The sequence below is a fragment of the Ursus arctos genome, unplaced genomic scaffold, assembly GCF_023065955.2.
Source record: "Ursus arctos isolate Adak ecotype North America unplaced genomic scaffold, UrsArc2.0 scaffold_1, whole genome shotgun sequence".
Classification (NCBI taxonomy): domain Eukaryota; kingdom Metazoa; phylum Chordata; class Mammalia; order Carnivora; family Ursidae; genus Ursus; species Ursus arctos.
This window is the reverse complement of record NW_026622763.1, coordinates 57,284,695-57,310,985: the sequence shown is the minus strand read 5'-3', so window position 1 is coordinate 57,310,985 and position 26,291 is coordinate 57,284,695. Positions and strand designations below refer to the sequence as shown.

Here is a 26,291-nt window from a genome sequence, read left to right as displayed (position 1 = left end):
AGTTAACCCTGAATAACTCCGTCCTGCAGCCCCACTAGGAGGGGGGAAGGGTCATACCCTGTGTGTTTAAAGCCCTGTGCAATTTCAACTTTGATTTTGCTGTAACAATCAGATGAGAAAGGAAGCTGAGAAAACTGCCTTGTCTACAATAGCAGTTGCTACTGCCCAAGTAGCCCAAGAACAAGAAACAATACTGAGAACTAGAGAAGGAATGGCTACTAGACAAGAACAAATCCAAGTCACTCACGGAAAGGTGATGCTCGTTATTCCACGGGTGCGGTCCCCTCTTTGATAATACATTAATCCCAATCTCAGACTTTCTTATGTATGAGACACTATTAACCTAATTTATTTTTTAGATGATTAAAGGATTGGAAACTAAAAAAAACAAATTGTTAATATTACTACATATGCCTTTCCCCACTGATCTCTTCACTCTTATTTTCTGTTTTTTATTAACATCTACAAGTTCTCTGAAAGTTGATGAACGAAATTGCATGCAGGCTGATTTTAAGATACTCCACGCACATTAAAGAAAAAAGTAGAAGTAAATGATGAATCCTACTGTCGTGAAGATGTATGTTTTGAGGGGTCATAAATCAGTATCTTACATTGTAAAGTATGGACTCACTTCAGGAAATTATCCATAAATTTTTTCAAGTGAACGTTTATCTTTTGTTTTTCTGTAAATACCAGATGAGACCGTTACAGTGCCTGCCATACTAACTCCTGCTAGAGCTGAACAAGACGCAGTATTAAAATCTAGGAAGGAATCCCCCAACCAAAATACACACAAGCCATGAAAAAGTGGATTTGTAGCATCTATTTGTAGTTATGAAATCTCCACGAATTAACCAACTTACTGTGACTCTGTCATTTACCCCAAATAAGCTATTTACCTACTTTTATTCCTTACTGTCAATATATTGGAAATTAGCAACTAAATTTCTTTAGTGTCACGGCTGAGCCCTGTCTGTATTTCTCTCAGTGTTGTTTTCTCTCTCTACATCTTTGGGTTATTTTCCCTAAAGCATGATTTAAGACCAACTTTCTAAACCTCTACCCAAGTCTGCTATTGAATGGCACATCAGCCTTTCAGAAATATCACTGGTGACAGAAATGCCAATATGTAACATACTTCATCAGTGCTTATATTTAAAGTGGTGTTGTTTGTTCTGGATCACATCAATTTGACTGTCTCATTTTTGTTGTTAACAATTAGCTAAGAATGGAAGCTGAGAAAATATCTGTACCCAGAGTAGTAGTTACCACTGCAAAATCTGGACCAGCCACACTGCCAAGGACTAGAGAAGGATTTGCTGTTAAGCAAGAACAGATCCATCTTTTCCGTGAAGAGATGAGAACTGAGGCTGTGGAGGTGAAAAGCACTGCCTCATCCCATTTCATCATCACACCCATAACTCTTCATCCTGAGTCGTTGTGCTCTAGTGTTCCACGTAATTGCTAAAGTGGTCACCCAGTGTAAGAGACGATTAGACCCCGTCCAGCTCCTCCCATGCAACAGTTAGCGTTTCTCGTTGCAAAAAGCCAGATTAAATAACACTTTTCTTTGCATCTCCTAATTCTCAGCATTTAACTGGTCTGAATTGGGGTCACCTTCTCCAGTTCTTCTTCCTGTTGATTTAGGTTCCAAAACCATGAGAGGTGCAAGTCCACTATGGTCCGCCAGACAGCATATGTCTATGAACTTGATATGTAATAACTCAGGGAAAAATACATAGATATTTCTCCAATTTGAAATATCCTGCCCATAATTTTTTTTTTTTGCCTAAGTTTTAAATGAAGAAAAAGATTTGTATATATGTACATTTCAGTTGGCAAATAATTTCTTTGAGCCTCAGTTTTCTTGTTAAAATAAATAAAACTAAAACTCAACCTGATTACCTCATAGGCTGGTTGAAAGATTCAAATAAGATATAATGTAGTGTAATCACTCTATAAGCAAAGTAATATATGTTAAGTATACACACACACACACATACACACTACATATTTATATATTTTTTAAATATATGTAGAGAGAGAGAATGGTATATCAGCCTTTACATATATATTAAAACCGTATCTATACTTAATACATATTACTTTGCTTGTAGAATGATTGCATTTACATCATATCTCATTTGAATCTTTGGTCTACGTTAAATATATACAATATATGTTAAATATATATATTTGTGTTATCTGTCAAAGAGAGATAACATTTTAAAATATCTGTAAAATTCAAATAAACTAATGGCCTATATGTTTTAAGAAAATTCAAATAAACTAATGGCCTATATGTTTTAAGAAAAAACATGAGCAAACTCAACTCACCTAAGCCTCATGTATATTTTATAGTTTCTCCTGGGATGCAGTGGTAAAGTGAAATCGGCATTGCAATCCTTCAAGGAAGATTAGATTGTTTGTGGCTTACTGGAAAGAAGCACTGAATGCAGTCCATGATCACTAAAGGCCCAATTTCATCTCAGAAAAAAAACCTCATTTATATCTTAAATGATTCCAAGAACAATTTTAACAGATTTATAGGTAGCCTCCTTGAAAGACATTTCAGATGTGATCTAGATTCCATTCACAGCAGCAGAAAAGAAAACCGGACATTAATAAAACATTCCAGCATTACTTTTAAAGAGCACTGATGGACACGGTGATGTGATTTTTAGGATATGCTATTTCCAAGTATTGCATAGACTCGTAATTTGTAAGGCACATCAGCTATTTTGCCTTCTTTAAAAGAGAAGCACCTTTGCAGACTGTGTTTTCATTTATGTTAATCAGATTCATGGAAATGAGAAAACATTTGTGGTTTTTTCTTGCGTTACCTTCCAGTAGTAACGAAAGTAAATTGAACTTCACTGCGAAAGGTTGTTCTCTTGAATTCAAATATGATTAACAGTTTCATTTTAATCAGAACCTCTTCGTTCGTGTTTTTTAAGAAAGATATTTTCTAATAGATTAAAAATTCTTATCCCTAGGGAATCATAAGAAAATTAATACGCTCAGTGTTGTTTCATGAGCTTTCACATTATCTCAGATTTGCATGCAACTGTACAACTCTGTAGCAGCTGATTTTTCTGGATGGGTCCAGGAGGGTTTTTAGAGAATTTTTTTCATCATTGCTGTCATTGCAGCAATACTAGACTAAATGATTGACAGGATAATAAAAATAATTAATGAAGATAAGCAGCCCCAGAGTTCTGATTTCCCGAGTGCTAATTAACTGCCTCTGACAGAATCCTAGGAAAACTTGAAATCTCCTTCCTATTTTATATATGTACTGTGTTGTCCCATGTGGTGTGCTTGTGTGATTTAATGTCTGGTCTAATTAAGCAGGTATATATAGAGTGTATCTAACTAGCTATCCATTATATTATAATAATCAGTGAAATATTAATTTCCTAAATGCCACATTCCTGGAGACATTAACAGAGCCATATGACCCGGGTGCCATTCACCTACCACACCTTTAGGCATTTGTCTGTTTTCAGTGACTGTCCTTGGAGAAGCTGTCCCGGCTTGAATTTGATGTTACTGTGTATTAATTCTGGAAACCTTGTCTCCAGGTGGACGTTGGGAAAAAGGCGGAAGCTGTAGCGACAGTCGTTGCTGCAGTAGACCAGGCCCGCATCAGAGAGCCCAGGGAGCCGAGGCATCTTGAAGAATCCTATGCGCAGCAGACCACTATGGAGTATGGCTATAAGGAGCACATTTCCGCCACAAAGGTAGCTGAGCAGCCCCAGCGTCCAGCCTCGGAACCCCACGTTGTCCCTAAAGCAGTCAAGCCTAGGGTGATCCAGGCTCCTTCTGAGACTCATATCACAACTACTGATCAAATGGGAATGCACATTTCATCACAGGTGGGTGTGTACCCGCTGGATCGTCACCCTATCCACGGGAGAGCGCGCTTAACCGCTGTGGTCATCTGGTGAACCGTGGCCTCACTGAGTCTCATTTCATTGCAGATCAAGAAAACTACAGATCTTACAACTGAAAGATTAGTCCATGTGGATAAACGCCCCCGCACAGCAAGCCCTCACTTTACTGTTTCAAAAATTTCTGTCCCTAAGACAGAACATGGATATGAGGTAAGAAGTTCAAGAGCATGACAAAGAAACGTCTGGCTCGAAGGATAGAAGGACCTAATGCGTGACGTACACAGGGTCTTTAGGGAGTGTGGGCCTCTCTCTGGTGATGTCTGTTTACGTTCATGGTAGACTCCAAAGCCCCTGAAACCCGGCTTCCAAAATGTGTCCAGCAGGCTAAGCGTTGAGCAGCAGAGGGGTTACCGTACACCTCAGAGAAGACACAAATCCGTACAGGGGTCTCTCTGTCTCTCATTTTGTAAAAAGATGGCATATCGTGCAGTTTAGTTTTCCTTATGCTGTGAGACACTTCAGGTTGTGAATGTATATCAATAATAAAGTCAGATACTGAAAAATCACACGTTCAGATACTCAGTGTAACCAGATGCAGAGAGGTAGTGTGTGTGGTAGTTGGGTTGGGACCACACAGCCTTGGATTAGTGTCTAGCTCTGTCATCAGGGCCAAGTTAGTATGTATAAAACCATAAAACATAAAAACAGCACATAGCAACCCTTCGTATCAGTCACTGTTCTTATACACATCTAAGACCGGGAATGCAAATCTTGTGTGCCTTCAAAGAATTGTAAAGTACATTTAATACCTATATTTGGGAATAGCCCCAAATTACTATTGCAATCAAATAACCATGCACAGCGGTAGAAGTAAAAGAGTGTGAAAGCCTTCAAAATATTCTTCTGAATGTCTCCATTTTCATCTTCCATCCAGAGTTGAGGCCGAAACTTTACAATGCTGTTTTAAAGTAGTTCTTAGGAATTTACCAAATATTTTAATAATTTCCTGATTTTGAATTTCCCACTGTGGTATTTTTAGGATGGTTAAGTGAAAATTCATGACTGAGCTTTAGAAGACCCTCCATCCCTTTATGAGAAGAGCATAAAATAAGGAGCTCTTAACTCTTTCAGAAAGATATTTTCAAATGTATTTTACAGACTGGCAGGAATGACGATGAGCTTTCTAAGTGGCTTATCTCTAACCGACTTTTTGTTAATCGCAAGGGTGCTAATGAGGGCCTTGAAAGACCATCTAGAACACAGACTCAGCCCCCCGCAGAATGACTGATGGTGGCTTGCCTTCTGAACCATGACACGTGTTGCTCCATTTCCGTTCAGGCATCGATAGCCGGTAGCGCTATCGCCACGTTACAGAAAGAGTTGTCAGCCACGTCTTCTGCTCAGAAGATCACCAAGTCGGTGAAGGCACCGACCGTGAAGCCTGCTGAGGCTAGAGTGAGAGCAGAACCCACCCCCTCACCCCAGTTCCCCTTCGCCGACACGCCAGACACCTACAAGAGTCAGGCTGGCATTGAAGTGAAGAAGGAGGTAGGGGTGAGCATCGCTGGTGGCACAGTCCGGGAAGAACGCTTCAAAGTCCTACACGAGCGTGAAACCAAGGTCAGTCCCTGGATTGCACGCTGTTCTTGAGCCGTTCCTATCCAGTGGGGCCAGGCGCACGGCCGGTTTGTGCCACCGAAGTCCTCAACCAGGCATCCTGCCTCTCTCCTTTCCCAAGTTCAGACTTAATTCTTTTGAGTCTGGTGTGGGTCCGAGCCCCTTTTCCTCAAATTTTTATAATTTTGCATGTGCTAGGAGTTGATGAGTTTGCCCCTTATCCCATGGGCATTTTGTAACGTCCTTTGTAAAATTCATAGGTGACAGAAACAGCAAGGGTACCTGCACCTGTTGAAATCCCGGTTACTCCACCAACCTTGGTCTCGGTGAGTGATGAGCTTGATGCACATCTCGTCAGACAATTTTAATATATGCAGAGATCAGTTCCTCAAAACGGCCTTAGTTCACAAATGCTAAGTGTAAGACAATACACTATTTGGCAAGAAAAAGGGGAATTCTGTGTGGCAACCGTCAGTCACATAGTCAACACACTTAATGGGTTTCTGAGGTATTAGGCTTTATTGGGAGAGTGACGGAGATTTAAAGACCAATCCAGCCCTCTTCGACATCTTGCCTTAGTATCAGAGAAAAACATACATACAAAAGGTGACAAGCATCATATAGAAGGTGAAAAGCACCTCAACAGAGGAAGGAGAGAGTACTTCCGATTGGGAATAGCAGGAAAAGCTTGGTCGAAGAGGCAGCATTTGCTGCTGAGCCTTCCAGTTCTGTTAGGGTTTAAATATGTGAGACTAACGGAGGGTACAGAGTTGTCCCATTACATGGAGTTAATACAGTTCTGCCTTATGAACGTGGAAACACCTGACATTTATTTATTTATTTATTTATTTATTTATTTATTTATATAATATTCCATTTCCAAGGGAGTCTCTTTACTAATATTTCTAGAGTCTTGACTTAAAAAAAACATTTTATGGCCATGAGAATGTGCAAGTTCAAACCCCTGCACTTGTCATTACTCATAGAGATGATTAATGACTATGCACACCTTATCAGTATTTCCTTTTTCTTCTCTCTTCAGGGCTTAAAAAATGTGACGGTTATAGAAGGTGAATCCGTCACGTTGGAGTGCCACATCTCTGGATACCCCTCCCCAAAAGTGACATGGTACAGGGAAGACTACCAAATAGAAAGTTCCATTGATTTCCAGATAACCTTCCAGAGTGGAATTGCCCGTCTTATGATTCGTGAAGCCTTTGCGGAAGACAGCGGGCGATTTACCTGCAGTGCCGTAAACGAGGCTGGGACCGTCAGCACATCCTGCTATCTGGCTGTGCAAGGTTGGTGGCCACACTCCCACCGCCTTCTGTACATGCCATCGCCCTCAGCCGACACTTTCCACAGCATGGTTTCTGCATGCCTCCTAACGGTAGCCCCTTTGGGATGGGGTCCATTAGAGGGTCAACTGTCATGCTAAGCAGAGGTCGCTAACAAAATGGACTCAATGCCTGACTTAAATGGAAACTTCTGTCTTCTTCTAGCATCAGAAGAGTTTGAAAAGGAAACAACCGTGACTGAGAAATTGACCACAGAAGAGAAACGGTAAAACATTCTTTTGCTTTTGTACAGTTTTGATTTTTTTCGATCCCTTTGGTATCGGCAAATTGCAACCGCAGAAGCTAATATGAAGGGAATTCTCTTTCCAGCTTTGTAGAGTCCAGAGATGTGGTGATGACGGATACTAGCATCACAGAGGAACAAGCAGGACCCGGAGAACCTGCCGCCCCTTTCTTTATTACAAAACCAGTGGTCCAGAAACTGGTGGAAGGTGGGAGCATTGTGTTTGAATGTCAGGTTGGCGGCAATCCAAAGCCCCACGTCTACTGGAAAAAATCTGGTGTTCCTCTTACGACGGGATACAGGTATTTTGATGGCTGACTGGTAGAGTTCTCTATGATTTGTATGATATGTAGATGAAGCCTACAGAGAAATAGGCCTGCCCCACTACCCTCCCCAATGTGGGCTCTTCCATTAGGGAAACTTCCGAGTATATTTTGAGGTATTTTTACACTTTTGCACAAAGTCTTACTGAAAAACAAAGCTATGTGACAGAAGAGGATAAAGATATATTTTTTCTGTATTCTAGTTTGATTCATGTATAGTGCTAGTAAAATAGAGGAAATGTGGATTTTTACACATTCTTCTGGAAAGCATCTAAGACAGTGTTCAGTAGAAATGCATAATAAAGTCACTAGAAGATAAAAGAATAAGGCTCATGTAATGAAGAAGAAACTTAGCTATACATGAACATCTATGCTAATAAATTTGCTGTAAATGACTGTACAATTTAGCTTTGAATTTTCTGCAATTTACAACAAACCAAAAAATGTAGTGTTCTTATATCTTAATAAGAAAAAATATAGTATGCCAGAGGCTTAATATTGAAATATTTAAGGGAACTTATTTATTTTGATTGTTCATTTGCTCTTCATGTGAAACAAAGAGCAAAATAATGAACAAAGAGAAATACCTAAGTGTTTAAATGACCTCGTCGTTTGCTACCATAAACACTGAAGCCCTTTCTGTATGGTTGATTCTAGTAGTATTATATTCTATTTATTTCTAAGAATATATGAACCTTATTTAAAATGAAAATTTTAAGTTGTTTGACCCTCATTACTCATGTCCATGCATTTTCCTCAATTTTCAGCAACCTTTTATTCTGCGTGGAGCTTAGTCACATGTTTAAGATCATTGAATTTTATACCACTGATCCACATGGGGGTTCGTTTCTTCACATAGGGTTATTTGTGACTGAATTTTATGTGTGTTCATTTCCATAAAGATACAAAGTGAGTTACAACAAACAAACCGGGGAGTGCAGACTGGTGATTTCGATGACTTTTGCCGATGATGCTGGAGAATACACTATTGTTATTCGTAATAAGCATGGCGAGACTTCTGCATCTGCCTCCCTGCTTGAAGAAGGTAAACGCAGCTGGGTAGTTTCTGTGTGCATGATAGGAAAGGAAATGCAGGGAAGTAGCAGTGCTATGTGTTTGTCAAAAGGCCTGTTAAAATATTCCAGTTCTGTTGCTGGCTGTCTCCGTGGCTACCCTCTCTTGGCCTCAGCTATATAGGAAATGTTTTAGACCACAAGGCCTCAAATCCATACTGGTGATAAACTTCAAGTTTCTAGCACTAGTTTCTATTTGGTGCATTCATTTCTAGGCGTATTTTGAAGGTGCAGCGATTCCAAATCCAGTTGCCTTCCAGATCCAGGCAGATAATATTAGTGAGTGCTATGAAGACAGTGGCACTGGAGAGGCTATGCCCTGCCTTAAGGGGACAGTAGCTCCCGACTTCCACTGTGTTGTTGCCAGGCACACACATGTCAGGCTCAATGTTCCTAGAGTTTCTGATATTTTAAAGAAAACCTGGAGGGTCGCCTGGGTGGCTCAGCTGGTTGAGCATCTAACTCTTGATTTCAGCTCAAGTCACAATCTCAGTCATCAGATTGAGTCCCGCATCGGGGTCCATGTTCAACGGGGAGTCTGCTTGAGGTTCTCTCCCTCTCCCTCTGCCCCTCCCCCTGCTCACACATGCATGCACACCCTCTCTTTCCCTCACTCTTTTTTTTTTTTTAAAGATTTTATTTATTTATTTAACACAGATAGAGACAGCCAGCGAGAGAGGGAACACAAGCAGGGGGAGTGGGAGAGGAAGAAGCAGGCTCATAGCAGAGGAGCCTGATGTGGGGCTCGATCCCAGAACGCCGGGATCACGCCCTGAGCCTAAGGCAGACGCTTAACCGCTGTGCCACCCAGGCGCCCCTTCCCTCACTCTCTTTAAAATAAATAAATAAATCTTAAAAAGAAAATCTGGAAATCAAGATTTTTCAGTATTCAAAGTAATTTGACAAAAAGTAGAGTGGCATTCAGGCCAAACAAAATGTATCTGTGGGTCACATTTACTTTTGCTTAATTTCACATTACAGTGGACATCCCATGTTCTGTCTCGTTTGGTCTACACAACACTCCTTAGAGAAAGTTAAGATACTATCTTCATTTAGCAGATAAAACACTCAAGATCCAGGAAAATCAATGAATTGCCAAAAGCCAGACAGTAAATTAGGAAGAGCCCTAGGGTAGATCCTGAAAAACTGACCACTAATATAAAGTTCTTTCTACAGTAGAAGCAGCTACTTTGACTTGTTAATGAAAATTTGGTTTTGGAATTCAATCTAATATAGTTTGAGCACTTCGATAGTAAAATTTGGAAAACCCAGCTTTTGGTTATCAATTTTCCCTGGTGTAGGGCTTGCCTGAGTGAAGTGGCATGAATACTTTCTCGTAGGAACATTAAAATTAACTTACGTTTCTAAAACAAACAACGGGGGAAAAAAGAGAGGGAGAAAGAGACAAACCAAAACAGAGACTCTTAATTATAGAAAATGAACTGTAACCAGAAGGGAGGGGGACGAGGGGGGTGGGGGGGAGGATGGATGAAATAGGTGATGGGGATTAAGGAGGGCTCGTGATGAGCCCTGGGTGATGTATGCAAGTGTTAAATCACCCTGTACACTTGAAACTAATATTACACTGTGTATTAATTCTGTAGCTGTAATAAATTCCAGGTAACTGGAATTTAAATAAAAACTTTACAAAAATAACGTATATTCTTAACTTGTAGCTGAGTATGAGTCACTGATGAAGTCCCAGCAAGAAATGCTTTACCAAACACAAATGACTGCATTTGTGCAAGAACCTAAAGTTGGAGAAATAGCACCTGGATTTTTATACTCTGATTATGAAAAAGAGTATGAAAAAGAACAGGCCTTAATTAGGAAAAAAATGGCCAAAGATACTGTAATGGTCAGAACTTTTGTAGAAGAACAGGTGAGTAGAACAATAATGACCAAGTAAATCATTTCATACATTATACTTACCACCTACAGTGTCCCTCTTTTTGTTTGATATTTTCATTTTCCAGGGATGGGGTCAGGGTTAGACTACAATTAGTGGGTCCCGATTCACTGCTGACAAGTTTCCTTTATCTTCATGACATGTTGCACAGCATGGCTTTAGAAATAGACATTCCATATATGTAGGGAAAGACAAATGTTAGGACAACCAAGTGCACTATTGCCCCAATCCTTTCATCTGCAGGATGAACATCCCAGACCTAACCTGTGCTTTTAGACTGTCGTTGACCCAAGGTGCTGTGGCACAAACTGACGAAGATGATGATAATGCAGATTTGAAACCAAACAGTGACTCATCCAGTTCTCAACAAAAACAAAAAGCCTGCTAGGTTTTCCTGCCAGTCAAAAACTTTGATCAATCCTTATCTCTTAAAGATATGCTCTTAAAGGATTATTTCTATCAGTCAGGATATATATTTTTTAACAAACTGTCATTTTTTTTTTACTATATAGGAATTCCATATTTCTTCCTTTGAAGAGAGGCTTATCAAAGAAATTGAATACAGAATAATAAAGACTACATTAGAAGAACTTCTTGAAGAAGATGGAGAAGAAAAGATGGCAGTTGACATTTCTGAATCGGAAGCTATCGAAGCAGGATTTGACTTAAGAATCAAGAATTACAGAATTCTCGAGGGGATGGGTGTTACTTTTCATTGCAAGATGTCTGGATATCCATTACCCAAGGTAAAATATAAACATCATGTCTCCATGCTACAATAAAGATACAAACTGGTTACAATAACTATTTTATCTTAATTTTTTTCAATATGCATGATATCATTTGCAGATTGCATGGTACAAAGACGGCAAACGCATCAAGCATGGAGAGAGATACCAAATGGACTTTCTGCAAGATGGCAGAGCTAGTCTGCGCATACCTGTTGTTCTTCCAGAAGATGAGGGCATCTATACTGCATTTGCCAGCAATATGAAAGGAAATGCAATTTGCTCGGGGAAATTGTATGTCGAGCCTGCTGCGCCTCTTGCTGCTCCGACTTACATACCCACCCCAGAACCAGTGAGCAGAATCAGGTAAGCCCCAGAAGAATTTGGGTTGATTAAGATTTAAATTGTTTAAAACACAGACGTCCCAGTAGCAAGTTGTTATTGTGTGAGGGACAAAAAATAAATAAGTAAATAAAAATAAAGGCTAAGAAAGCACAGACACTTGCCATTAGCAATAGAGATGGTTGCCAGGCATTTTTATTCCTTGCCCCTGTGTAAGGTGAGCAGAGCATTTCCATTAGTGTAGCATGCTATTCATTCCGCCAGTGCTGTAACTAATGTAGTGAAAACTGTATAGGTTTCCTTAACACCTAATTTTACACGTTATCCCTACTTTATTCAACAACCCTGCAATGTAGGTATTATTATTGCTACTATATTTATTACTACGTTGGAAGTGGGAGCACTTGATCTCTGTGAGCCTATGAAAATTATCTTAGTCCCCCCACCCCCGTAAGTGGTGGAGCCAGCCTTTGAAATCCAGTCCAAGCCAGTCTGGCTGCAATGTGTAGATAGGGTTTGGTTTTTTTTCAAATGCAATTTCTATGTTTTCCCTTCTCTTGGATAAAAAATTATATTTCTCCTTTTCTATAAATGTGTTCATTGATTGATTTAACCAATCAATATTTATTGAGATGTTTTGGCAGTCTAATCAAAAGGGCTGGTGACTAATTAAATGCAGGTGGTGAGGGAGAGACTATTAAAAATTGTTCCAAGATTTTTAAGACTGGGTACCTGGCTATGTTGAAGAACTACTGACTGAAATTGAGGTTATACGAAAAACATAGATTTAGGGGCAACGATAATGTGTTCTGCTTTGGATCCCAGTGATTTTGAAGTGCTTTTTAATATATACATGAAGTCAGTTCTAAAATGATGTTAAGAAAGAGGTTTGTTTATTTTACTGTGCTTTCTCTATGCCTCATGAAAATATTCTCTTTTGCCTTTGTTTTTCAGATCTATCTCTCCACGTTCAGTGAGTAGATCTCCTATACGCATGTCCCCTGCAAGGATGTCCCCTGCAAGGATGTCCCCTGCACGGATGTCCCCTGCAAGGATGTCCCCTGGACGTAGGCTGGAGGAAACAGATGAGTCACAACTTGAGAGACTCTATAAGCCAGTCTTTGTGTTAAAGCCTGCTTCTTTCAAATGTTTGGAAGGGCAAACTGCCAGATTTGACTTAAAGGTCGTTGGTAGACCTATGCCAGAGACCTTCTGGTTTCACGATGGTAAGTATGATAAGCTTTTACTTACAAGTCATTAAACACAAAATTAAGTTTATATGTGTGTACAACACTTGAAAAACAATTATTTTTAATACAAGTTTTCCTTTTTACTTATTTTACAGGCCAGCAAATTGTCAATGATTATACCCATAAAGTAGTCATTAAAGAAGATGGTACCCAATCACTGATTATTGTCCCCGCAGCGCCCAGTGATTCTGGGGAATGGACTGTTGTTGCCCAAAACAGGGCAGGCAAATCTTCGATTTCAGTGATTTTAACTGTGGAAGGTATTTGCTCTTAAAAAAGAAAATACCTTATCACTTGGGCTATAAACAGGTATTTCAGTCCTACTCACTCTAACTCATAACCTTTCTCTTCCAGCTGTGGAACATCAGGTAAAACCAATGTTCATAGAAAAACTAAAAAATGTCAATATAAAGGAAGGTTCTCGACTTGAAATGAAAGTCAGAGCTACGGGTAATCCCAACCCTGATATCGTATGGCTGAAAAACAGTGACATCATTGTACCTCATAAATATCCTAAAATCAGGTATGTTTGCTTGAAAAGAATAAAACTAAGTTCATTATACAAATTCAGTAACCAAGGAAGCAATAACTTCTTCTGTATTGATTTTTTTTCACTTTTTTTAGAATTGAAGGAACCAAGGGAGAGGCTGCCCTTAAAATTGACTCCACTGTCAGCCAGGATTCTGCCTGGTATACTGCAACTGCTATTAATAAGGCTGGCCGAGACACTACAAGATGCAAAGTGAATGTTGAAGTTGAGTTTGCAGAGCCTGAACCAGAGAGAAAATTAATCATCCCACGAGGGACTTATAGAGCAAAGGAGATCGCAGCCCCAGAACTGGAGCCCCTCCATCTGCGATATGGTCAGGAGCAATGGGAAGAGGGTGACCTCTATGATAAAGAGAAACAACAGAAACCGTTTTTCAAGAAAAAACTCACTTCCTTAAGACTCAAGCGCTTTGGGCCTGCCCACTTTGAATGTAGGCTAACACCAATTGGTGACCCAACGATGGTGGTGGAATGGCTCCATGATGGAAAGCCACTTGAAGCAGCCAACAGGCTCCGTATGATCAATGAGTTTGGGTATTGCAGCCTTGATTATGGAGTTGCATATTCCAGAGACAGTGGTATCATTACATGCAGAGCTACTAACAAATACGGAACAGACCACACATCTGCCACACTTATTGTTAAAGATGAAAAAAGTCTTGTGGAAGAATCTCAGTTGCCTGAGGGGAGGAAAGGCTTACAGAGAATTGAAGAATTAGAGAGGATGGCTCATGAAGGTGCACTTACAGGTGTAACAACAGACCAGAAAGAGAAGCAAAAGCCAGACATTGTCTTGTTCCCAGAACCAGTAAGAGTACTTGAAGGGGAGACCGCCAGATTCCGTTGCCGAGTGACAGGTTACCCTCAACCCAAAGTCAACTGGTACCTCAATGGACAGCTGATCCGCAAAAGCAAAAGGTTCAGAGTTCGCTATGATGGCATTCACTATTTGGACATTGTGGACTGCAAATCATATGATACAGGGGAGGTCAAGGTCACTGCAGAAAATCCCGAAGGTGTGATAGAGCATAAAGTGAAACTTGAAATCCAACAGAGGGAAGATTTTAGGTCTGTTCTCAGGCGAGCCCCTGAACCAAAGCCCGAGTTTCACATACATGAACCTGGAAAACTTCAGTTTGAAGTACAAAAAGTAGATAGACCTGTTGATACCACTGAAGCCAAGGAAGTTGTGAAGTTGAAAAGAGCTGAAAGAATTACCCATGAAAAAGTATCCGAAGAGTCCGAAGAGCTGCGCAGTAAATTCAAGCGCAGGACTGAGGAGGGATATTACGAAGCCATTACTGCTGTGGAGCTCAAGTCTCGTAAGAAGGATGAATCCTATGAGGAGCTCCTAAGGAAGACAAAAGATGAGCTTCTCCACTGGACCAAAGAATTAACTGAAGAGGAGAAGAAAGTCCTTGCTGAAGAAGGCAAGATCACTATTCCAACGTTTAAACCAGATAAAATTGAACTGAGTCCTAGTATGGAGGCTCCTAAAATATTTGAAAGAATCCAAAGCCAAACGGTGGGCCAAGGATCTGATGCACACTTCCGGGTCAGAGTGGTGGGAAGACCAGATCCTGAATGTGAATGGTACAAAAATGGTGTAAAGATCGAACGCTCTGACCGAATCTACTGGTACTGGCCCGAAGACAATGTTTGTGAACTGGTCATAAGAGATGTGACTGCCGAGGACTCTGCCAGCATCATGGTGAAAGCCATCAACATCGCTGGGGAAACCTCAAGCCATGCATTCTTACTTGTCCAAGGTAATTTGAATGTCTTTGGTTTGATGGATCTGTCTCTGTTTATCCGTGAATATCCATTAGCATATTTCTTTTTATTTTCTTTTCCCATTATTCAAATTGTGAATTTAATTTAATATAATGTCTTTTTCTTCCCCTTTTCCTTGTAGCCAAGCAATCAATCATTTTCACACAGGAATTACAAGATGTTGTTGCTAAGGAAAAAGACACCATGGCAACCTTTGAATGTGAAACTTCAGAGCCATTTGTCAAAGTGAAGTGGTACAAAGATGGTGTGGAGGTTCATACGGGAGATAAATACAGGATGCACTCTGACAGAAAGGTTCACTTCCTCTCCATACTGACGATTGACACATCCGATGCTGAAGACTACAGCTGCGTACTCGTGGAAGATGAAAATGTCAAAACAACAGCGAAACTTATTGTCGAAGGTAGTACATAATCATTTCACTATTTAAGTTCTAAAGTCACCCTTAGGCTGTGATAAAATTAGCTTTGCAGTTTTCCTTTCATAAAAGGAATTATTTGGGAATTAGATATAAGCTCCAGAGCAAGATTCCTGAATTTATACCAGTAATTAAGAATATTGACAATTTGGATTTTTCCAAAATCAAGGTTATTTTGATGTCTTGTTTTTAAAATTTTATATTGAAATAAAATTCTGTGCTTTGAAAAATAATTTAGGGGCACCTGGGTGGCTCAGTCGGTTAAGCATCTGCCTTCAGCTTAGGTCATGATCCCAGCATCCCGGGATCAAGCCCACTTTGGACTCCCTGCTCAGTGGGGAGCCTGCTTCTCCCTCTACCTTTGCCCCTAATCCCCTACTCATGCTCTTTCTCTTTCTCTCAAATAAATGAATGAAATCTTTAAAATAAATAATTTAAATATAAAAATCACTTCTTTTTATTAAAAATTTATTTCTCAGTCCATCGGCAGGGAGATACTAAGAATATTCCTGATAGCATGGGGAACTTAAGAGAATTACAAGGAACTTTTTCTACTGTAAGTCTTGATGTAGAACTCTCCAGAGAAATTAACTTCTCTTTATCTTATGCCTCAGGTGCAGTTGTTGAATTTGTAAAAGAACTTCAGGACATAGAAGTTCCAGAATCGTTTTCCGGAGAGTTAGAGTGCGTTATATCTCCAGAAAATATAGAAGGCAAATGGTATCATAATGGCGTGGAACTGAAATCCAATGGCAAATACACAATTACATCTCGCCGTGGACGTCAGAACCTCACAGTTAAGGACGTGACCAAAGAGGACCAGGGAGAATACAGCTTTGTTGTTGACGGGAAAAAGACAACCTGTAAACTAAAGATGAAACGTAAGTCTTCCTGTTCCTTTTGGCCTGCACTGAATATCATCATGGCTTATCGATAAAGAAATGATCATAACGTTCTTTTTTCTCCCCATATTTCACAGCCCGCCCCATCGCTATCCTACAAGGACTTAGTGATCAAAAAGTCTGTGAAGGTGACATTGTCCAGCTTGAAGTGAAGGTCTCCTTGGAGAATGTGGAAGGTGTCTGGATGAAAGATGGCCAAGAAGTGCAGCCCAGTGACAGAGTTCACATTGTGATAGACAAACAGTCCCACATGCTGCTCATTGAAGATATGACTAAGGAGGATGCTGGAAATTACTCCTTCACCATTCCATCCCTCGGACTGTCAACCAGTGGGCGCGTCTCTGTCTACAGTGAGTGCAACTTACATATTTTTACGTGTACATTGTTAAGTGAGGTAGAGAACTTTAATAAGTGGGCATTTAAAACAAAATTCACATTCATAAATCTTTTATTTGCGTGTGTTGTTTTGCAGGTGTGGATGTGATAACTCCTCTAAAGGATGTTAATGTCCTTGAGGGTACCAAGGCTGTGCTTGAATGTAAGGTCTCAGTTCCCGATGTGACTTCTGTTAAATGGTATTTAAACGATGAACAAATCAAGCCTGATGATCGTGTACAAGCCATTGTCAAAGGCACTAAGCAGCGACTAGTGATTAACCGGACCCACGCTTCAGATGAAGGACCTTACAAGCTGATGGTTGGCAGGGTTGAAACCAGCTGTGATCTCTCTGTGGAAAGTAAGGATTCTTCTGTTTAACTGATAAGTTAAGCCTTAAGCCTTCTCTTTTCCCAGTGTAATATTAACCAAGTGATTATTTTTTCCCCAGAAATTAAAATTATCAGAGGTCTTCGTGACCTTACCTGTACAGAAACTCAAAATGTGGTCTTAGAAGTTGAGCTGTCCCACTCAGGAATTGATGTTTTGTGGAATTTTAAGGACCAGGAAATCAAACCCAGTTCTAAATATAAAATTGAAGCTCATGGAAAAATATATAAGTTGACAGTTCTAAATATGATGAAAGATGATGAAGGAGAGTACACATTTTTTGCCGGAGAAAATATGACATCTGGAAAACTTACTGTGGCAGGTTGGTACATTTATCATTCAATTTAAATTCTTAGGTGGGGCAGTTGTTTTAATTTAAGAAATTGCGGCCCATTTCCTTTCAAATTCCCATCCATTTTCATTTCCGTGCTTCTGCTTATGCTGTTCTCGAAACCAGTATTTCCCTCAACACTGTCCCCACCATGTTCTTCTAGGCAGAACTACCTCAAATTCCATCTTCTTGTGAAGCCTTCCTTAATCTTCCCATCTGTATAGGATCTTACTCCTCCAACCTCAGGATTATTTTATGTGTGTCTCTTCCACGGCCCTTATCATATACTTGTGTTATTCCCCATTTCTTCCTCTCACACCAGAGTATAAGCTCCCTAAATCTGGAATTGCTTCTTTCTCATCTGTGTTCTCCAACATACTGCACATGATAGATGATCAATGAACATTTGTTGAATTGAGCTTGATTGAAACTTTCCTACTCTAAAGGTGTATTTCTTTTTTTTAAATCGCTCGTTTCTTTAACTTTTGTTTCCTTTGTTCCCTTCATATTTGTTTTATGAACCCAATGACTATTTTAAAATGTAAGTCAGTATATCTGTGTATCTCTTTCTCATGACATGAAGTAGACCGCACTCATTCAGCAGAAATCCCTTGCTTCAAAATGAAAAACCAAAAGCATAAATCGTCAAGAAAAAACTAGAAGTCATTCTTAATGTGTTTTGTTCATTGCAATTTAATTACTGAGGAGTTGAGATATGACATTGGGATTAAATTGTAAAATCCATATGGGAATTGTGGGTCCCACTTTATGTGAAAGTTTCATGGCTTATACTTCATTACATTATAATATTTCCTCAGATGTTGTCCAAGAACAATATGAGCCCCTATGTGATTTCACTCAACATTTTTTAAGGCCCTACCATACGCAAGACACCGCTAGAAACACAGGACACAAAAATGAATAAGGCATGATATTTTTTTCTTGAAGAATTCACAATTTAAAGAGGGACAGATACATTAGCAAATAACTTGCTGAAAGAGTAATTTTTTCTGCCAGTGGATAATGGCCATGGAGGCAATAGGGGGAAGCTTCATAAAAGAGATAACATATGTCAAAACAGTGATTTTTGGGGCACCTGGGTGGCTCAGTCGGTTGAACGGCCAACTCTTGATTCTGGCTCAGGTCATGATCTCAAGGTCCTGGGATCAAACCGTATATCAGGTTCCAGGCTCAGGGAGGAGTCTGCTTAAGGATTTCTCTCCCTCTCCCTCTACCCTGGCTCATGTGCATGCATATAACTCATTCTCTCTCTTTAATAAATAAATCTTTTTAAAGAAAAATAGTGATTTTTAGTGTATAAGAATCTCCAATCTTATAGAAATATTGATGACTGAACATTTTGCTTAGCACATCTTTTCCCAATCAAATATTAGACATATTTGCAGCAAATAATCCTTAGAAGACTTAAGTAGAATACTTTCGAAGGAGAAATTGAGTTAGAGGCCGTCCAGGTGGTATTGCTCTCAAAATTCTATATTAGCAGTTCCTTTCCCTTTGTAAAACCTTCCTGAGTCCAGTATTTTCCCTGGTTATCAGTAATGCGTACTAGAACGGGGATTTCTGTGATATGTTCTCAATATGGGTTAAGATAATTCTATTAAACATTTCAGATATTCAAAATCATGTTTTAAAATTTGGCATTTTATATTTAATTGTGCAAAGATTTCTTTTTTGTATAAATATATTTTTTTAAAGGACTCACACTTAAACTTCTCTTGTTCCAAAGGGGGAGCCATCTCCAAGCCACTCACCGACCAGACTGTGGCTGAATCGCAGGAAGCTGTGTTTGAATGTGAAGTTGCCAACCCAGATTCCGAAGGCGAATGGCTGAAGGACGGCAAACACCTACCACTGAGTAACAACGTCAGGAGTGAATCTGATGGCCACAAAAGGAGACTTATCATCGCTGCCACCAAATTAGATGACATTGGAGAATACACCTACAAGGTGGCCACCTCCAAAACATCTGCCAAACTCAAAGTTGAAGGTCAGTGATGTAATAACAGATTTATCTGTTTCACATCATATTGCATTCTTGATAGTTACCAGTTTAAAAGTCAATGGTATAACCATTCTGGGTGCCATAAATCTTGATTTCACAAAATCATTATAAACTTTCTAAACTTTCTAGGCCATATACCACAAGGTGCAAAATTGCTTTTAAGATGTGTTTCTGTGAAGAAGCCATTTCTTAGGTTCTAGCTCAGAGGAACAGCCTAATTAGACACTCTCATTCTCTGTCCCTCTTTTGCTCTTCACTATTAAGCTATTAGTATGCAGCTATGCAAACTTCCTCTCATTCAAATATAGAAAAATCGTTGTGCAGTGTACATTTCAAACTGGATCCCAGGTTTTCCTAAATAATCTCAAGGTGTCTTTTACAAGAGAGGCTCTGCATAACTGCCACATTTTTGATAACCGTTCTTTTGCAAGATGACCAGGTAATGATCTTATGCCAGGACTTCTTTTAGTTGACCATGTCATCTTTATTTCCTAAACCAATCATAAATTTGTCTTCAGCTGTCAAAATTAAGAAGACTCTGAAGAACCTCACCGTGACAGAGACGCAGGATGCTGTTTTCACTGTTGAGCTTACGCATCCTAACGTAAAAGGCGTCCAGTGGATCAAAAATGGCGTTGTGCTGCGATCCAATGACAAGTACGACATCTCAGTCAAAGGAACAGTTTACACTCTGAGGATTAAAAACTGTGCTGTTGTAGATGAATCTGTATATGGCTTCAAGCTTGGAAAGCTAGGAGCCAGTGCCAGACTACATGTGGAGAGTAAGTTAATTTAGAAACATTTTACAAGTAGCCAATGTATGGTAACCACTAAGTTAACCATATCACTGAATCGCTTCGACTTTCCTCATTAGCTGTCAAGATCATTAAAAAGCCAAAAGATGTGACCGCCTTGGAAAATTCCACCGTTGCCTTTGAAGTTAGTGTTTCCCATGACACTGTTCCAGTAAAATGGTTCCACAAGAATGTGGAGATTAAGCCAAGTGACAAGCACAGGCTGGTCTCAGAAAGAAAGGTGCACAAACTGATGCTGCAGCACATTTCCCCCTCGGATGCTGGGGAATATACAGCCGTGGTGGGGCAGCTGGAGTGCAGAGCTAAACTTTTCGTGGAGAGTAAGTATTAGCTCCTTGCGGCATTTCCCGAGATGATTCCCATGTGTTCATTCGTTGGTTGGTTGGTTGGTTGGTTTCATCCATTTTTTAAAGATAAAATATATTAACTGAAGTGCTTTTTGATTTTCCTAAGCATTACATATTACAAAAACCATGAAAAACATTGAGGTACCTGAGACCAAATCTGCCTCCTTTGAGTGTGAGGTGTCCCACTTCAATGTCCCTTCCATGTGGCTGAAGAATGGCGTGGAGATTGAGATGAGTGAGAAGTTCAAGATAGTGGTGCAGGGGAAACTCCACCAGCTGATCATCATGAACACCAGCACAGAGGACTCGGCAGAGTACACATTTGTCTGTGGCAATGACCAAGTCAGCGCCACCCTGAGAGTCACCCGTAAGTAAACAAACAAACAAAAATTGTATCAAATACTTGGTAAACTCATTGTTATTCCATATCCCACTCTTTTCCTTCCTGACCAGTTAATCCACTCCGAAAATCCTTGACTGAAACATCGACTGCGTGTTCACCCTGAGTTAGGCACCAGCATCTCCACCTGGATAAAATTTTCTGATTAGAGTAGCCTTTCAAGGCTACCTGTAAAGATGCTCTACTATCTATCACTAGCTCTTTCTGTTCCTTGGTCCCTTGGTATAGTCCTGTGGGGGGAACCTGGAAGATAGCATAGCTCATACCCCTGAACTGTAATTGCCTTAACAGACATACTAAACACATTCCTCGTTTTCACTCTGTGCTTGATATGACTCACATCATACTGACACGAAGTCTTCTTGGGTGTGTTTCCTTCCCCCTTTGCAGCAATCATGATTACATCCATGCTGAAGGACATCAATGCTGAAGAAAAAGACACCATTACCTTTGAGGTAACAGTGAACTATGAAGGCATCTCTTACAAATGGTTAAAGAATGGTGTGGAAATCAAATCAACTGACAGGTGCCAGATGAGAACCAAAAAGCTCACGCACTCACTGAATATCAGGAATGTTCACTTTGGGGATGCAGCTGAGTACACCTTCGTGGCTGGAAAAGCTACCTCAACAGCCACCCTTTACGTGGAAGGTATGGTGTCATAAATGTCTTACCCATAACACGAAATGTCAAACACACCATGTACGATACTAATCAGTGCATCAATTAATGGGAAAATAAAATGTGTATCTGTGTAATGAAGTATTGTGAGCACTAAAAAGCAAGTGCTGAAACGTGCTACCACATGGGTGAACCTTAAAAACCATATGCTAAGTGAAAGAAGCCAGTCCCAAAGGACCACATATTGTATGATCCCCTTTATAGGAAATGTCAGAATACACACATCTATAGACAATAGATGGGCGCCTAAATCTGGGGGGAGACAGTAGGAGGGGTCTGGAGGGTGGTGACTAAGGCCTGTATGGGCTTTTGGGGTAATGAGAATATTCTAACATTGATTGAAGGGGTGGTTTGCCAACTCTGACAATACTGAAGCCCCTGGACTGAGTGCTTTGAGCCTGTGGATCGCCTACTCCGTGAGTTACGTCTTAAAGCCATTAGAAAGGTTAATTTTTGTACGTGCTGTTTTCCAGCTCGCCACATAGAATTTCGGAAACACATCAAGGATATTAAGGTTCTTGAGAAGAAGCGAGCCATGTTTGAGTGTGAAGTTTCTGAACCTGACATCACTGTTCAGTGGATGAAAGATGGCCAAGAGCTGCCGACTGTGGACAGGTCACTTGTGTTGCCTGGCTACGTTCTAGTAATTCCCAGTTTGCTTTGAGTCACCATTCATTAAACTTCAATTTCCATTTCATCCACAGAATAAAGATACAGAAGGAGAAATACGTCCACCGCCTGCTGATCCCCTCCACGCGGATGTCTGATGCCGGGCAATACGCAGTGGTGGCAGGAGGCAACATATCCACCGCTAACCTCTACGTAGAAGGCAGAGACGTCCGCATCCGAAGTCTGAAGAGGGAGGTTCAGGTATCGTCTACGTGCTGAATTTGGGAGACGTCATCGAGAGCCCGTAATCCATAGTTTGAGATTTTAATTTTTTAACCTCAACATTTTCTAACCACAGTCCTCCAAAGAAAGAAAACAGCTGATCCCTGCTGGCTTAGACTCTCAATCTGACATCAATTTAGTCACAGTTTTCCCTCACTTAGGGAAATAGTGTGTCCTTAGCAGCTGTCTAGATACTTTAATTAAAGCAGCTGTAGGAACTTCACTGTCTCATAAATGGCCACTGGCCAAGCAGCACGAAGCGGATAGAGCTCAGATGTACGTCGTGGTGCTTACACGGCAGCTGGCACTCAGGGAAGGTAGGACAAGGTGGCGTTTCGTCAGATAGCTTCTATTGTGGAGAGGCAGGGACTTGGCTGGGAACGCTTCTTCTGAGGTCAAGGATTGAGCAGAAGCTGGGTTCCTAGCAAAGGTACCAAGCCAGACCCCTTTGCTCTCTACTCCGTGTGCAGGGCTTGTTCTCATGGGTGCCTGTCTTCCCGAATGTGGAATGGAGGGAACATGTTAGGAGAAATATTGTTTGAATTCGGATTTATCGTATAGCTCATCTGAGAAGAACCGGGCACGACAGGCCTTGACTACATAGTGAAAAAGCCTTCAGTGAGGACGCCGATGACCTGAATATGTCTTCTGTCCTTTACTGTCCAATTCTGAACCTGATTGCCTCACTGTTAAAAATGAGGCTAATGGTTTCTACCTACCCCAGGAGGTTCTTGTTCATACCACATGAAATCAGATTAAATAGTAAAAGAGCTTTGTCCAAAATAAAAAGCCCACAGATATGAGGTGTTGTTATTTCTGTTATGACTAGTTAAAAAGCAAACATTTAAGGATTCAAGTCATGGTCTCTTTGGGGTGGTGTCTCTCCTCAGTGCAGGTATTAGCAGGATTCTCTTAGAAGAAGTTAGGGTACCATTTGTCTAAGGAGATGCAGGACGAATTAGAATGCACTTCACCCAGTCAGCTTTTTCTATCATAATCTATAGGTTTGGCATGCTCTTGAAATGAGCAGTTTTAGAAAAAGGTTAAAACCAAAAGGAAAGCAGGACTTCAGTTCTCTTTTTATGTTCCTCCACCAAAAGGTTATTGAGAAACAACGTGCTGTCGTTGAGTTTGAGGTCAACGAAGATGATGTTGATGCCCACTGGTATAAAGATGGCATTGAAATCAATTTCCAAATTCAAGAACGACATCAATATGTGGTGGAGAGAAGAATCCACCGGATGTTTATCTCTGAGACCAGGCATAGTGATGCTGGTGAATACACCTTTGTGGCAGGAAGGAACAGGAGTTCTGTTACTCTCTATGTCAATGGTAGGTAGACATATTAATGTATTTTGTGGATCCATCTGGAATAATCCTCCCCTTTAAGTTCCTAAAGTGCTGATAGTTCTGGGCAATTTCTAAAGAAGCCATACTACTCATATGTTTGCAGCTACGTTTATTTTCACATTATATCTGGATAAAGGGACAGCGGCTATTACAGACTGTAAAGATGTCATTTCCAGAAAGTGCCTAATGGCAAATCATCATTTAGTTGGTCAACACTATTGAGTACCCACTGTATGTCAGTTATCACAGCCCCTCAGTGGGTTTCTAGATAACAGCATTCAGCTGGTTCAGCTGGTCAAGTTTTCTGCCCTTGGCGCCAACTGTTTAGGCGCTAGTAGTGCTACCGAGCCCCAGGGGCATTTCCAGCCTCTAGTGCGGAGTGCCTGGGAAAACCCAGAAGTCCTCTTTGAGACCCCAGAGGGCCTGGAGAGCCACAGGCGATGTGGAGCTAGGTTTTCTGTGCCTCAAGCCCTACGGCCAGAGGCTCTTATTCCACATGCTGCCAAGTCCTCCGAGGAGTGCCTTGAAACCACCCACTTTCCTCATTAGAAAGCTTAGAGCTGAATTTGAGGCTGACCTAGAAATGAGACTAACCTAAATGCACAGAGAAGGACTGTCCATCCCTATTTTAATCTTGAGTCTACTCTGAACACATACCCCAGAAGCAGATGGAAGAACACTAAGAATAATCTCAGTTTAATAAAAATGAGCCATATTGCCAACATTCCCTTAGTCCCTGGAAGACCAAATCATCATGGTATCCAGTTCTTATTATTTCTAGATTTGTGATAGAGAGACTGAGACACAGAGAAGTAAAGGTCAGAAACCACCCAGCCTTACAGAAGTCCTTTCCCCCCATTTATGTGTTCCATGAACTACCCAGTTCCCCTCAGTCATCACAACACTGAGAAGATGCTTTAATTAGCATAGCAAGAAAGTGAGGTTTTTGGGTTGTTTTTTTTTTTTTTTTTAAGTCTATCTAATTGCCTTTAAGTAGATCTGGAATAACATTTATTCTTTATTCATGCTCGGTGATTGTAGTTCATTGGCATCTAAATATAAAGAAATGACTCTGACATATACACAAATACTTGCAAAACAAACAGACCTAAAGGTGATGAACCACCTGGCCACATGGTTTGCCCAAATGATAGAAAATAGGCAGCGAGTGGCAGCCGTCCTGGCTTTCTTTAGGGTACCGGCCATTGCGACACCCCCATGCAGACCCCAGCAGGGAGAGGGGTGATCACATTATGTTGACAAGCTCAACACTCTCAACAAGACCCCCTGACCAAGCCTCAAATACCAGAAGTATCTTTCTAAATTTATTCTATTTGAGGACAAGATTCCAAATGTTTTCTTCCTTCTTAGCATAAAGAATGTTCTCATATTCTGAGGCAAGTAAAGCCATCACAATTCCAAAGTTTGGTTTCTGGCTGCCTCACCCCTGGCCACAAATGAACGTAGGCTTTCACATGTCCTCCGTGTTTTCGCACTTCCTCACAAGTGTTGGTTTTCATTCACTCCCAGCTCCGGAGCCGCCCCAGATTCTGCAGGAGCTCCAGCCCATCACTGTGCAGTCTGGCAAGCCTGCCCGCTTCTGCGCCGTGATAGCCGGCAGACCGCAGCCCAAAATTGCCTGGTACAAGGAAGAGCAGCTGCTTTCCACTGGCTTCAAATGCAAATTTCTTCACGATGGGCAAGAGTACACACTTCTGCTCATCGAAGCCTTCCCAGAGGACGCAGCTGTTTACACCTGTGAAGCCAAGAATGACTATGGAGTCGCCACAACCTCCGCTTCGCTCTCAGTGGAAGGTAGAAACGCCTTGCTACTTCTCAGCTTAGCATAAAGCCTGAGAAACCTGCTTTTGGTTCTCCCACTGCATTTCTAAATACAGTTTGGAGCCCCTAAGAGTAGTTTGCTACCCCACTTTTAGAAAATGCCCTGCTGCCAGATAATTAAGATAAATCAGCACACTCCACTCTGCGACGTCTGTAAGTGACTTGATCATGACCAGTCTTGTGGTCCCTTTCTTTAGTTCCAGAGGTTGTGTCTCCAGATCAGGAAATGCCAGTTTATCCTCCTGCCGTCATCACCCCCCTTCAGGACACTGTCACTTCGGAGGGACAGCCAGCCCGTTTTCAGTGCAGAGTGTCTGGAACAGGTAGGTTTATGAGCAAAGGTATCATTGCTAATATTTACAAAGAATGATCTGAGGCAAGTTTTCTCATCTTTCCCTCAATCACGAACACCTCTCAGGCATAATTTGACTTTAAATGGGAATTTTGCAGAAGAATTATGAATA

At 40.8% G+C, this 26,291-nt stretch overlaps 1 protein-coding gene across 50 annotated transcripts in view; it reads left to right on the top strand.

The window, feature by feature from the left end:
* Window positions 1–26,291, top strand: part of TTN (titin) — a 270,562-nt gene that overhangs the window by 17,082 nt on the left and 227,189 nt on the right. For 48 of the 50 annotated variants that reach the window (XM_057316417.1, XM_057316414.1, XM_057316410.1 and 45 more), the window contains 31 exons: window positions 113–253; window positions 3,585–3,878; window positions 3,984–4,106; window positions 5,235–5,516; window positions 5,774–5,839; window positions 6,556–6,814; window positions 7,016–7,076; window positions 7,181–7,396; window positions 8,320–8,462; window positions 10,167–10,372; window positions 10,912–11,145; window positions 11,249–11,493; window positions 12,424–12,695; window positions 12,815–12,979; window positions 13,074–13,242; window positions 13,344–15,037; window positions 15,184–15,465; window positions 16,095–16,361; window positions 16,460–16,732; window positions 16,855–17,118; window positions 17,209–17,469; window positions 19,226–19,486; window positions 20,020–20,283; window positions 20,376–20,636; window positions 20,770–21,030; window positions 21,454–21,714; window positions 22,218–22,359; window positions 22,449–22,614; window positions 23,736–23,967; window positions 25,516–25,800; window positions 26,025–26,150. In XM_057316417.1, coding sequence (XP_057172400.1) covers window positions 113–253; window positions 3,585–3,878; window positions 3,984–4,106; window positions 5,235–5,516; window positions 5,774–5,839; window positions 6,556–6,814; window positions 7,016–7,076; window positions 7,181–7,396; window positions 8,320–8,462; window positions 10,167–10,372; window positions 10,912–11,145; window positions 11,249–11,493; window positions 12,424–12,695; window positions 12,815–12,979; window positions 13,074–13,242; window positions 13,344–15,037; window positions 15,184–15,465; window positions 16,095–16,361; window positions 16,460–16,732; window positions 16,855–17,118; window positions 17,209–17,469; window positions 19,226–19,486; window positions 20,020–20,283; window positions 20,376–20,636; window positions 20,770–21,030; window positions 21,454–21,714; window positions 22,218–22,359; window positions 22,449–22,614; window positions 23,736–23,967; window positions 25,516–25,800; window positions 26,025–26,150 — 8,176 coding nt within the window. The remainder of the gene's footprint in view (window positions 1–112; window positions 254–3,584; window positions 3,879–3,983; window positions 4,107–5,234; window positions 5,517–5,773; window positions 5,840–6,555; window positions 6,815–7,015; window positions 7,077–7,180; window positions 7,397–8,319; window positions 8,463–10,166; window positions 10,373–10,911; window positions 11,146–11,248; window positions 11,494–12,423; window positions 12,696–12,814; window positions 12,980–13,073; window positions 13,243–13,343; window positions 15,038–15,183; window positions 15,466–16,094; window positions 16,362–16,459; window positions 16,733–16,854; window positions 17,119–17,208; window positions 17,470–19,225; window positions 19,487–20,019; window positions 20,284–20,375; window positions 20,637–20,769; window positions 21,031–21,453; window positions 21,715–22,217; window positions 22,360–22,448; window positions 22,615–23,735; window positions 23,968–25,515; window positions 25,801–26,024; window positions 26,151–26,291) is intronic. The other 2 variants (XM_057316425.1, XM_057316423.1) reach the window with 1 other exon arrangement.